Source organism: Ailuropoda melanoleuca, chromosome 2 (genome assembly GCF_002007445.2).
Source record: "Ailuropoda melanoleuca isolate Jingjing chromosome 2, ASM200744v2, whole genome shotgun sequence".
NCBI lineage: Eukaryota > Metazoa > Chordata > Mammalia > Carnivora > Ursidae > Ailuropoda > Ailuropoda melanoleuca.
In genome coordinates, this window is record NC_048219.1 from 190,772,276 (window position 1) to 190,786,030 (window position 13,755).

General features: G+C 43.3%; 1 protein-coding gene across 1 annotated transcript in view; it reads left to right on the forward strand.

Annotated features, from left to right (window-relative positions):
- The window catches only part of CAB39 (calcium binding protein 39), a 50,171-nt gene that overhangs the window by 13,534 nt on the left and 22,882 nt on the right, over positions 1-13,755 (forward strand). The window contains exon 2 of the mRNA XM_002917443.4: positions 11,681-11,845. Coding sequence (XP_002917489.1) covers positions 11,681-11,845 — 165 coding nt within the window. The remainder of the gene's footprint in view (positions 1-11,680; positions 11,846-13,755) is intronic.

Genomic DNA, 13,755 nt, shown 5'->3' on the forward strand with positions numbered 1-13,755 from the left:
AAATGGCATATAACTGTATCCAGTATCAAGACCAGGAAATTGATGTTGATATGGTCCACAGCCCTTGTTCACATTTCATCAGTTTTATATGTGCTCATGCGCATGTGTCGCTGTGTGGTTTCTTTGTAACCACCACCACGATTAAGACAGAACTGTTCCATCACCACAAGGCCCCCCTTGCTATCCCTTTATAGCCACACCTATCTCCTCTCCCCCTTTCCCTAACCCTTGCTGGCAACCACATATCTGTTCTCCAAATCTATAATTTTGTTATTTCAAGAATATCTTATAAATAGAATCAAACAGTGTATAACCTTTTGAGACTGGCTTTTTTTCACTCAGCTTAATTCCCACAAGATCAATGCAAGTAGTTGTGAGTAGTGATAATTCCTTTTGATTGCTGAGTTTTACTAGTCCATTCTGTGGACGTACCCCAGTGTGTTTAATCAGTCACCTGTTGAAGGACATCTAGGCTGTTTCCAGTTTTTGGCTATAACAAGTAAAGCTACTGTGGACATTTTTGTACAGGTTTTGTCTGAGCGTAGGCTTTCATTCCTCTGGGATAAATGCCCAAGAGTACAATTCTTGGGTCATAAGATAACCGCATGTTTAGTTTGCAAGAAACCACCAAACTCTTCCAGAGTTGCCGTGCCACTTTTCATTCCCACTAGCAATGTTTCAAGTCAGAGATGGGGTGAGATTGGAAGTGTGTTGGTGAAGATGGACGTAATGGTAGAAGATGAACTTCGTGAGAGAATGCTGGTGCCAAAGAAAGCTAAAGGATGAGGAGAAGCAAGATATGTGACTAGATTTCTGAAGGAGAATTGAGAGGACTTGATAGTTGTATACAGCTAACTCTAGGGTCACATACCCTTTGGCCTATTTTCTGCCCACCATATATTTTCCAGTGCATGACTCAATAAACTACAGCCCAGGACCGCCCATTACCTGCTTTAATAAATAAAGTTTTATTGGAACACAGCCATGCCCATTCATGGACATATGGTCTGTGGCTGCTTTCCTGCTACAGTGGCAGAGTTGACTAGTTGTGACAGAGACTATATGACCCACAAAAAGTTTGCTGCCTACTTATCTAGAGAAACTTTGATATTTCTGATGGGATAGATTAAAGCAGGGATTCTTATTTTGGTTAGAAATAGGGGCCAGGGAAAGTGTATGTTGGTATATGTGTTTTTTTGCTTTTAAACTTAATGTTCCAAAGGCGTGCTCTAGATAGCAAAGCCAGCCATGGTTTCAGGTGCTCCTTTTCATTTGTCTGTTTTTTAGTTTTACTTTATCCTCATTTGTATGTTGGGATTCTATATAAGATTTTTATTTTGAAAAATGGTGATGGATGGAAGTAGGGAGCAGGATATCAGTGGCCCCAAGAGGATTTAGAAACCACTTGGGGCATCTGGGTGGTACAGTTGGTTAAGCACCTGACTCTTGGTTTCGGCTCAGGTCTACATCTCAGAGTTGTGAGATCGAGCCCTGTGTTGGGCTCCACAAAGAGTCTGCTCTGCCTCCCCCCACCCACCACACTCACACGTGCTCTCTCTCTCTCTCTCTCAAATAAAATAAATCTTTAAAAACACACACACTTATTTGGATGATCTCTGATGTTCCTTTCAACATTTAAGATGCTCTGATTCCATTCTTGCAGCATCGCTTCAAATCTAACATTTCAATTCATAATCCATTTTCTCTGAGAAAATTGGTTGGTCTCTCTCCTCCTGACTGATTTGAGAAATGTTGCCTTGGGGCACCTGGCTGGCTCAGTCAAGAGAGCATGTGACTGGTTTTGTTTTTTGTTTTCTGTTTTTTTTAAGATTTTATTTATTTGGGAGAGAGACAAGGAGCATGAGCAGGGGGAGGGGCAGAGGGAGAGGGAGAAGCAGACTCCCCGAGGGCAGGGACCCCAACGCGGGGCTTGATCCCAGGACCCTGAGATCATGACCTGAGCCTAAGGCAGAGGCTTAACAGACTTAGCCACCCAGGCGCCTTGAGCATGGGACTCTTGATCTCGGGGTTGTAAGTTTGAGCCCAATGTTGGATGTAGAGATTAATTAAAAATAAAATCTTCTTTAAAAAGAAAGAAATGTTTCTTTCATGTTCCTGGCTAAGAACCTTAGTCATCAGGGGGCGCCTGGGTGGCACAGCGGTTAAGCGTCTGCCTTCGGCTCAGGGCGTGATCCCGGCGTTCTGGGATCGAGCCCCACATCAGTCTCCTCCGCTGGGAGCCTGCTTCTTCCTCTCCCACTCCCCCTGCTTGTGTTCCCTCTCTCGCTGGCTGTCTCTATCTCTGTCAAATAAATAAATAAAATCTTTAAAAAAAAAAAAAAAAAGAACCTTAGTCATCAGATTCTTCCTCCTTACTTCAGCATCTATTGGCCAAAGCCCTGTTCATTTGAAGTCATTTGGTGGGGGAAGAGGAGGCTGACATCTGCAACTCCTCTCTCTTTTCCTAAACACTCTGTAGGTAACAAGGGGGTGCGAGGCATCTGGGAGAGGTATGTGAGAGAGCTGTGCTCCTTTCATTATGCCTAATAGTTGTGATTGATTTCTATATGTATATCTTTATATTTAAAGCTCCTCCTCATTCCACTACCATATGAAGTGACTACTGTTGACATGGTAGGATATCCTTACAGAGTCTCATTCATATGTTCCCCCTCCCTCTCTCTCCTGGGCAAATAAGTAAATGAATGTGGGATCATACTATTCTGTAACCTGGTTTATCTTTCCTTTTAATGTTAACATCTTGCCATGTCAGTATAGATCTACTTAATTATCTTTAAAGCTTGCCATGGTCTTCCATTTTATGGGTACATTATAGTTTAATCAGTTCAGTGGGATAACTTCTCATCTAATTCTTTGCTATTATAAATCACACTGCTTATACTTATATCTTTGTGTAATTATCTATTTCCCTAGGGTAAATTCCTAGAGGTATAATGTGTGATTTACAGAGAGTGCATCTTTTAAAGCTTTTTGATACATTTTGTCAAATTGCCATCCAGTTTGTTGTGCAATTTATTTTTCACCCACCAGACTTCTTTTAGAAGTCTTTACCTCTGGTGGGAGGGAAAAATGTTGTACTACTTTGACTTTATTATTATTATGAAGTAGAATATCTTTTTTAAAAGGTTTTTTTGCCCTTTAATGTCTAAATCAGTATTACTTTATTTTTTTTTTAAAGATTTTATTTATTTATTTGGCAGAGATAGAGACAGCTAGCGAGAGAGGGAACACAAGCAGGGAGTGGGAGAGGAAGAAGCAGGCTCACAGCAGAGGAGCCTGATGTGGGGCTCGAACCCACAACGCTGGGATCACGCCCTGAGCCGAAGGCAGACGCTTAACCGCTGTGCCACCCAGGCGCCCCTAAATCAGTATTACTTTAAATGCATTACTTTTGCTGTGTTTATCTTTAAGTGTACTTTATATTTAAAGTTAGGCTTAGCTAGTAACTGTACTAAAAACTGAAGGTGAGAGAGTGGGCAGACCCAGTCTTCTACCCCACAGCCCTGTGCCTGCATCTGTGAGGAGCCACCTTGTCACCTTTCACTCCTACTATGAGGCCACTTTGAGATCTGCTACTCAGATAGGCCTTGTTGGGTCGAAGAGGAGGAGTGGGTGGAAAGGATTATGAGTACACCAGGAACATGGTCTAGAAGCACTAATGGGTAAGTGAGTATCTCCTTTCGTCTTCTAAAATTGTATTTTCGCATCACTACTTTGTGTCTGAGTGGTTACCACTAAGGATGGTAAAATAGTACAGTGATGGGTACTGCGGGAGCATTGGGCTTAAGGCAAGAAATTTAACTCAGAACCTTCTGAGTTTTTGGAGATCTTGATATAAGCCATTTTTACTAGTGTTTGGCTTACTAATTTCTTATTTTCCCACTTTGCTGTATCTTTTAATGGGAAAACTAGCAGTGGAAAGGCTCCCAGCCATAGTTCTAATTGGAGAAGTTATTATATGGATACTACACTTAAAAATTTGAAGTCACTCCTATGTCCTCACCCTGGAAGGAAAAGAGATATAGTTCTGATAGTGTGACTAGTGAAGTGAGTGTGAGATAGGAACTTCGGAATATTGGTTACTACTTAAGTTGATCCTGTAACTTAAATCGTTTAATTTAAAAATACCTCTTGGAGATATTAATTAAAAATAAAGTTTGTTACCAGTCAGTTGTACGTGGAAGTCAGTGAGGCTTCTGGCATAGGATTAATATGCCTGGCCCCTGGCAGTTAGCAAGAGTGCTTCTCACCTTGGAGCCCTCACCCTGAGAAGCTCTGTCAGGCCCCAGATTCTTTCCTCTATGACTCTGCTCCGCTGAGTATCCCTAGATTCCCATTGTGTGTGGCTCGGAAAGCCTCAAGAAAACAACTAAGAACTTAGAGTTGTGTGCTTCTTACCTAGACAGAGCACCAGCACGATCCACGGCAGCATGACGAGTGAGGCATGAGCCACATCGTTTTCCAGTCAAGGGAGTGGCTGCTCATGAGGGGGCTCGTTCTTGCACGTGCTTCTCTTCATGACCACGGATTTGTAAAACAACCAGCTGCTCTTAGTAGTCCGTGCCCATGAAACTTACATGACACTCACTGGCCACCCAAGGGTAGCATCTGTGTCCCAGAACACCGTGTTCAACTGATGAAATGTCTTAGACAATTGAGTCAATTAGCAAAATCATGAAGTCAGACCATGTGTAAGTCACCATCATAGACATTGGAGCGGGGAAGGAATAAAAAAGTATAAGCAAGCCTTTTCCAAAGCCCTGTAATAAGTTAGGGAAATGAGAGGTAGAGATGAGAAGATCTGACCCTACAAGGCTGGGGGCTGAAACAGGGTAGCAACTGCTGTGGCATCGGAGGGAAGACAGCGGGGGAAGTGAGGGAGGGTTTTGTGGGTGTGGGGGCTCCAAGGGTGGAGAGGGGTGGTGTGAGCACTCAGGGTCGCTTGAGGAGAGACGAAGATGTCAGGGCAAGAGAGTGAAGAGAGAGGATGGGGCAGTAGAGAATTGGGAGAGCCTGTATTTGGAATTTGAGATCTTAAGGTGTGGAATCTGCACCTTCCACGAGGCCACACAACTGGCAAAATTGCACATGGGGGACTGGAGGGAAGGGACCCTTTCTCCAGCACACATACATAGAGCCATCAGCCTTGGAGCTCGGGAGGGATGCTTCTCACCTGTGAAGAAAAAGCAAAATAAGAGAGTAGGTGAACTTTTTAGACTTATAAGATGATTGCAAAAAGAGTACCTTTCCCCTAACTTCCCCTAACGTTAACATTTTTCATAACCAGTCTAATGATCAGAATCAGGAAACTGACATTTACATGATAATATTAACTAATCCATGGGTCTTTTTCAGATTTCATCAGTTGTCCTACTCATGTCCTTTTTCTGGCCCAGGATCCAGTTCAGGATGACACATTGCATTAAATTGTCACATCTCCTTACTCTCTTTTAATCTGGAACAGTGTCCCAGTCTTCCATTGACTCCCATGACCTTGACACTTTTTGAAAAGTACTGGCCAGTTATTTTGTAAACTGTTCCTTAGTTTGGGTTTGGCTGATGTTTCCTCATGATTCAATGCAGGTGATGCCTTTTTGGCAAGAAAATCACAGAAGTAACACTGTACTGTTGGCGGTGCCAGGAGGCATGTGAGGTCAATGGTCCCGTTACTATTCGCTTACTTCTGTCACATGGTTATGATGGTGTCTGCATGTGAAAGTCCTATTTTTCCTTTTGTCATTAATAAGTCTCTTGAGGGGATTGACACCTTTTTAAAAAGTCCCCCAAGTGATTCTGGTGTGTGTCCAGGGTTAAGATGGAGGATGGCAAAAGTACGTCAAGGTGGATGGAGAAGTTGAGGATGTTTTCATTATGAAGTCTTATCTCAGCATGGAAGGAGTGAAGCTAGATGTTCAGATAGGGAGCAGAGAGAGAGAGACTGAAGTCTCTTGAAAGTGGGGCAGTTTTGAAGCATCTGCTACTGAGAGTGACTGGTTAGAAATAATCCAGCTTGAAGAAATGTTTCTGACCAGACTGAAGGCCGTCGAACAGCATGAATTTTAGCAAACTAAGTGTACACAGGTTTCCAGCACTTTCTCTGCAGTGCTCAGAACCCTGGGAGCAGAAGTAGAGAAATTTTCAGTGAAGGACATCCAACATTGTTTAGGGGAACAAGAGACTTGTTGCTGTGGGCACGTGCAGCGCTGAAACATGCAGTCTTAGCGGGACAGGTAACATGGTCGTTAAGGAGCCCGGTGGGTTAGGTGACACAATGGTCTCCGCAGCTTGAAAGGGTATATAGTGCTTGGAGAAGCGGTTAAGTGTGACTCGCTTACTCGGTAGGTGTGAAGGGACAGACAGGGAGGTGCAATAAGGAGGATGTGGTCAGAGAGGCAGAGAACATGTTGACTTAATGCCAGCAGGCCAGAGATGGGGGACTAGGCAGGCTCCCTGATATGAACGCTGATGAAGGACGCCAAGCCAAACCAACACAAGAACAGACAAGTTTATTTGTTCTGTCTACTATCTTCATTCAGTAAACGCTTGCCGCATCACTTTTTCTGGTGAAATACTTCTTAAGGTTTTCTGATCATTTTTTTTTAAGATTTTGAGAGAGAGAGAGAGATCACGAGCAGGGGAAGGGGCAGAGGGAGAAGGAGAGGGAGAAGCAAGACTCCCCGCTGAGCGGGGAGCCCAATGTGGGACTCCATCCCAGGACCCTGGGATCATGACCCGAGCCAAAGGCGAACACTTAACCGAGCCACCCAGGTGCCCAAGGTTTTCTGATCATCTTTTAGTAAAATTTGGACATCTTTATTCTTTTTTAAGGTTTTGTTTAATCAGCTTGCAATTAATCCATGTAATGGGGAACAGAAATCACAGAAATAGTTGAAATATGCATAAAATTAAAAGTCATCAATTGAAATATGAACTTAATCTCTCTCATGTATCAGGACTGCTAACAAATAAGGTTGATGAGTTTTGGTTTTTTTATATCCTGCTGCTGGTTATCCTCTGTAGATGGCAACTAACTATGGATGTAAAAGTAAAATGTAAATTGTAAAACATACACATCAGCAAAATTGCAAAGAATTAAGAGTTGGGATGAAGAACTTAAGTGGAAGTTGTGGAAAAGAGTAATGTCAATGCTGGGGCGCCTGGGTGGCTCAGTTGTTGAGCGTCTGCCTTTGGCTCAGGGCGTGATCCCAGGGTCCCTGGGATCGAGCCCCACATCAGGCTCCCTGCTCTGCTGGGAGCCTGCTTCTTCCTCTCCCATTCTCCCTGCTTGTGCTCCCTCTCACCCTGACTGTCTCTCTCTCTGTCAAATAATTAAATAAAATCTTTAAAAAAAGAAAGAAAGAAAAAAAGAAATCACAAGGAAAAGCAGAATTATATACAACTGTGAGAAAAGAAGCTTGTGGTGGTGGTGAATGTATGATAGAATTTAGCAAGAAAGACTCCTGAGGAAGTGATCATTGAGCTGAGAGATGAGGAAAGAATGTGAGTTGGCCAAGAGGTGGGGGGGCAGGGCATGGGCCTAGGAAACCACATGTGCAGGGATCCTGAAAGGATACCAGTGTGACCAGAGGAGGGGCTTATAGATGGTGAGGGAGGAACTGTAGTGCAGAGTAAGGTCAGACAGGGACGGTCAGACCGTGCAGGGTCTTACGGGCCATGTTAAGAAAATTTCTCCATCCCAAGAGCAATAGGTAATGGGAGCATTTTTGAAACAGAAGTCATGATAATTGTATTTGTGTTAAGAAAGGATCATTCTAGTTGTGATATGGAGAATGGATTGTAGGGAATTCAAGGAAATCAGTCAGTGGGCTACTTATAGTAGTCCAGGCAAGAATTGTGGGGACTCTGACATGGGGGGGTATGGGGATAAATGGATGGATTTGGGAGACAGGGTGATGAATTAGATATTGGGACAGGGTGAGAAAGAGGGAGGGGTTGAGGATGGCTTCCGAGTTTCCAACATGCATAAGAGCATCAGTAGTGGTATCAGTCCCTGAAATAGAGAACAAGGGAAGAATATCAGGCAAGATCATGAATTCTGTTTCAGTTGTTTTAGGTTTGAGGTACCTTGAGACATTCAAGTGGAGACATTTCAAATAGACTGCTGACTGTACTAGTAAGAGAACTGGATTAGAGATAGGAATCTGTGAGGTATCTGCATTGAGGTGTTAATTAAAGCTGTGGGTGTGGGATGACATCACTTTGGGAGAGATAATAGAATGAGAAGAATAGGCCTTGTAGCCTGTCTTGAGGAATTCCCAATATTTAAATGGCCTCGGCAAGAGGAATGAGCCAAGAAGGAGGCAAAGGAGCAACCAGAGAGACAGGCAGGAAAAATTAGGGTGGTGATGAGTCACAGAGGACAAGGGAGGAGCAGTTTTAAAAGAAGGGTGTAATCAACACCTTCAGATGCTGCCAAGAGCTAACATGTACTAAAGACAGAGAATTGTATTTCCTGGCAGGCAGATCTTTGGTGACTGGCTAAAAGCTGTAAAGTACTAGGTGGAGAAGCCCCATGGGATTGGGCTGGGAGGGACCAGGAAGGAGATGTGGACTGTAGCACAAACAGGTGGGCGCTTTTTAGACGTTTGCTTACTGGTGGGCAGTAGCTGGGAGGGGCCTGTGGGGTTGGCCAAGGGAGAGCTTATTTGGTTTTGTTAATGGGAGTCTTAATCATATTTAAAACCGATTGGGGGAACAAATCAAGGGAGAGGGAGTTGGCTGTATGAGAAGGAGGTGAGAAAACAGACGAGTGAGTTCCTCAGAAAGCCAGAGGGTGAGTGGAAACCAGGAGGATCCACATAAGCAGACAAGTACAGTGGTTAGCAGGTATGGGATGCCACTGGTGTCCTCCCCCTCCAACCCATAATATAGGTGACAGTGTCGTCTTCTGAGAGGGAAGAAGAGGGCTTTACATGTGGGTCCAGGTTGCCTTTCATCTAAGAAATACCATAAATTGCTTTCTATTTCCTTGCTTCTCTCCTCCCTGTTTTTTTTTAATAGCTTTATTGAGATAATTCACACATACTGTTCACCCATTTAAAGTGTACATTTCGGTGGTTTTTAGTTTATTCACAGATAATGTGCAACTGTAACCACAGTCAATTTTAGAACATTTCATCACTTCCAAAAGAAACCTCATACCTTTTAGCTATCACCCCCCTCTCTTCTTATTCATCTTTTGCTGTCAGAGAAAGCATAGAATATGGTCTGAATTCAAATCTAAAATGATACCATGATTTCAAAGAAGAGCATATGTAAAGCTGAGGCATATAAAGGTTGCCAAGAGCCTCAGCACTATGATGTGGCCAGAGTCACACAGGGGGCTGAGCCTGCTACTTAGGGTCACTGGTGCAAAATCAACAGATAATACACTCAGGAAATGCACACAGTGCCAGGCTCTTCCCTGTCAGAGAAGATCTTCTTCAGAATAAAGATTCATAAAATGAAATTACAGAAATAACACATATAATTAGTTTATAAGAGAACATTTTCTGTTGATAAATGATTTTATGTACTGGCCCCCAAAAAGTACATTTTGGCGTACTTAAACGTGGTATGTGGGATGATGAGCTCATGAGGAATCTAAGGCATTCACAGAATAGGGCAGTAAAGCTGACCGGAGAAGGTAAAGATTCTGCCAACTGCTGATACTGAAGAAGTTCTTCATAGGATTATTAGGATGATTTTAAACATTTAATGGGAAAGAAAGTCATAGTCAGTAGAAATCGGCATAGGCTTAGGAAAAAGTTATACCAAATTAACTTAATTTCATTGTCTTATATTCAGGAAAAGTGAAAGAAATAGTATACAGCTGACCCTTGAACAACACAGGGGTAAGGGGCGCCGACCCCCCCCCCCACAGTCAAAAATCCACATAAAACTTTTGACTCCCCCAGAACTTAACTACTAGTAGCCTACTGCTGACCGTAGCCTTGCTGATAACATAAACAGTTAACACATTTTGTATGTTATATATATTGTATACCGTATTCCTACAATAAAGTCAGCTAGAGGAAAAAAATGTTATTAAGAAAATCATAAGGAAGAGCAAATACGTTTATAGTACTGTCCTATAAAAAACGTGTGTGTAAGTGAACTAGCACAGTTCAGACCCTTGTTCAAGGGTCAAATGTTATCTTATTTTATCCAAGTATTTAACGAAAAGCCTTTTGAATATGATTTGGAAATAAGTTTATATGTAGGAGGCTGAGCTACCATGCCCAAAGATTATTAGTAGCTCATTAATGAAAAGAGAATGATGATTCAAAGGCATAATGGTTCTGTTCAGAGTTATTTCCTTTTCGGTGTTTTGGTTAATGATTGAGGCCATGGGAGGTATACCTATCAGATCTGCAGATAATGCTGATATGAGAGTGATAGCTGGTCTTTTGGATGTCCTTCCAAATTCAGAAATACCTCCACAGTGTCCAACGATGGGCTGTTAATGAGGTTAAATTAAATAGAAGAGTTAAACCCTTCCTTGCAGTGTCACTCAAAGACCTGGCTTCAAATGAATTATGTGATTTAATTGCAAAAATTCTTAATGGTAGCCTCCGGCTTCGTTCACATTTGTGACATTTACAGGGAAGTCATGGTCTCCTGTCTTCTGTATCATTCCATCCTAGATGGGATTGGAACATTAGCACTACCTTTCTTAAAAGAATAAAGCGCAGCTGACAGGAGGTTCTCTGGAGAAGACAAGAGATGGGCAGCCTGCGTGGAAAGAGCTCCACGGCTGCTCCCTGACTTGGGGTGTGTTCCTCATGTGCATGGGCTTATCAGTACTCCGCTGAAGAAGCAGTGTGTCTTTGCACACACCTCTCCTCTCTGGTGCTCTGCCCTGCGGATTCCCAGCTCTGTCTCCTCAACTCCTGGAGACTGCTTGTTGTGCCTGCCTTTCCCCTCCCTGCACTGTGGCGTGGAAACTCCAGGCCATCAGCTGGGGCAGTTTGTTCCCCTTCTCACAAGGGTCACCGTCCTGTGCTGTCTGAAGTTCAGTGTTTAAAATTTATTGTTTCATATAATTTCTCCTATTTTTTTCATCTTTTTCATGGGGAGGGTAGATCTGGCTCTTGTTCCTCTGTCTTAGCCGGAAGTGGAAGCTCTTCGGTGATTATTTATTGCTAACATTTTAGCTCGGCATTCAAAGCCGCCTTCTGTTGTCATTCCCTTGTTCCCTGCACACCTTTCCTCACACAGACTCTGTGCTTCTCCCCCCTCTCATCCCCACCTCATGCCATTCCTTTCCCTCAGTCTCCTTTTCCCTCGTTCTTGCTCGTCAGTGGCTCTCCGTTCTCGGGGTCGGCTCAGGGGGGCCTCTTCCATGTCGTTTCCCTCCCATGGGAGGCAGATTTGAACCTTCTCTCCCTGTTCTGTTTCTACCTAATAACACTGTTTTCAGCATTCAAGCGTACATGTCGCAAATCTGCTGGCCTTCCCTCTGGAACGCGTGTGTCAGTCCTCACACGTGTGCATACACGCCCGGTGCTCAGCTCCCGAGGGCCGGGACGGGGCTCGCCCACCTGTGTGTCTTTTACGTAGCTTTATGGACATATAATATAGAGAGAAGGTATGTAACACATGGACATATGTCACATAGGCTTTTTTAAAGAAGTTTTCTATTCTCCCTCAAAATCAGGCCACAGAAGAAGTTTCCAAAAACCTGGTTGCCATGAAAGAAATCCTGTATGGCACGAATGAAAAAGAGCCACAGACAGAGGCAGTGGCGCAGCTCGCCCAGGAGCTGTACAACAGCGGGCTCCTCAGCACCCTGGTGGCTGACTTACAGCTCATTGACTTTGAGGTAAGAAAGCAATTTCGTATTTTTCAAAAACGTTACCTTCTTCATGGTCCTTTTCCGTGTGTTCTCTCCTTTGAAAGATCCTAAGATTCCCATCAGGCTCTTGGCTCAGGGGTTCCTGACGTGTAAGCATGCCCGGGCTGCCTGCCTCATTAGCGGAGCCGGGCAGGAGCTCAGGGCCGCCCCAGGCTTAGGCCAGGTCTCCTCCTGTTTCACCACACTGTATATGAAGTGTCTTAGGTATCCGTTGTGCCCTTTTGTTTACATTATATTTAATAAATAGCTGCTGTTTTACGTAATTCACTGGCCTTTGGTTCTCAAGGAGTCAACAATCTAAAGAAGACCATAGAATGTTAGAGGTAGGGAGATCTTAGGGGATATCCAGTTGTGTTTTGGTTTTGGGTTTTTTTGTTTTTGTTTTTTTAACCTGCCGAGAACTCATTACAGCAGAGATCATAAGTTCTGTTTGCTTGGCACTACATTTAAATGTTGAAATTAGGAAAACAGTTAAATAGCAGGAGACTTTATATGCAGTTTTGAATTTCTGGCTTCCCTTGAAAACTTTGACTCTGGTAACATTGAGCCTGTAGGCCTACATGGCCCCTCAGTTGGCACAGAGCAGCCGCCATGCCATGGCACGCTGCAGACATCAGCTTGCTTTTCTGTCTCAGGGCCTCCCTTACCCAGCCGTGTCTCCTGCCTGGCCCTGGTAGGCATTTGATATTATTGCCCAAGCTTATACAGCTGAATCGTGCCATGTTAGATATTTGGTGAATTTAACAGTGAGCATAATGGTCCTTGATACCAGTTGGAAAGGTAGTCTGGGAAGCATATATGGTAATGAAGGGCTCTAGCAGAGTTTTGAGCAGGTTTCTCTGAGTATTTGTCATGGGTTTGCTTTGTTTTAAGCCCAGTGTTCATCGTCCTGAGTGATCAATCAGATGTCTGTGCAGGTGCTTGAAAAATCAGGGGAGAGAATGGCAGACGGATAATGGCATTCAGTTTTGGAGAATGATGGGAGGGTGTGGTTCATAAGTTACTTGAATATAATATTGATAATAATGGACAATAAAAATTTTCTTCTCTCCTGTAGAACAGATAAAAATGATATTTCCATTTATATAGATGATTTCATGTATTTTTAATAGCATATCCAATTCCACCAACAGCAATTTCTGTTTCCTCTGCAAAGTTGGGAATGCACTGGAATGTCCAGTTCCTTCTGCTTTGTCCACCCATCTCATTCCCCGACCTGGACACTGAATTTAATATTCATTTGAGACTTAAATTTAAGAGCAGCGTGTGCCTTTGAGATGTGTTCTTAGATATTGCCAGTGCTCCTCCTGACCTAGCGCAGGCCCCGGGATGGTCTCCGGCTCTGGAAGGCTAGCATTTCACTTACTCTCCTGCAGGCTTGTCAGCCTCATACCGGGTGGCCATTCTGAAAAATCTCGTGGGCCTGTTTTCCATGTGGTAATTTCTCGTGCAGTTTTCCAATTATAAGGTTCGCTGTACAGCAGTCATGTCCTTGTATTTTGTTTAGTAAAGTACAGTTGTAGAATTCTGGTCTCTGAACTGCTACATCATGTGGTACTTAGAGCCTTCATTATGAGTCTATATAAAAACCTTTCTGAAGTAGACCTAGCTTAATAGGGGGAAATGTCTACTTGCCATGAAAGCTCAGCCGTTTACAGGACTCTTTCAGTTTTATTATGCTAGCAGAATGCAGCTTCTCTTCCTTCCGTCAGTATAAAAGGAAATTATATGTATTGTTTACAACACGAGCATTTTATTTGTTTTGTTCCATATGGCTGGGAATCAGATCCCTGAACCTTGTAAGCATATAGCAAGGTTTTATTTCTCATGTCTGAGTCCACATGATACTAAGGGTTAGAAATGGTTGAAATTATATG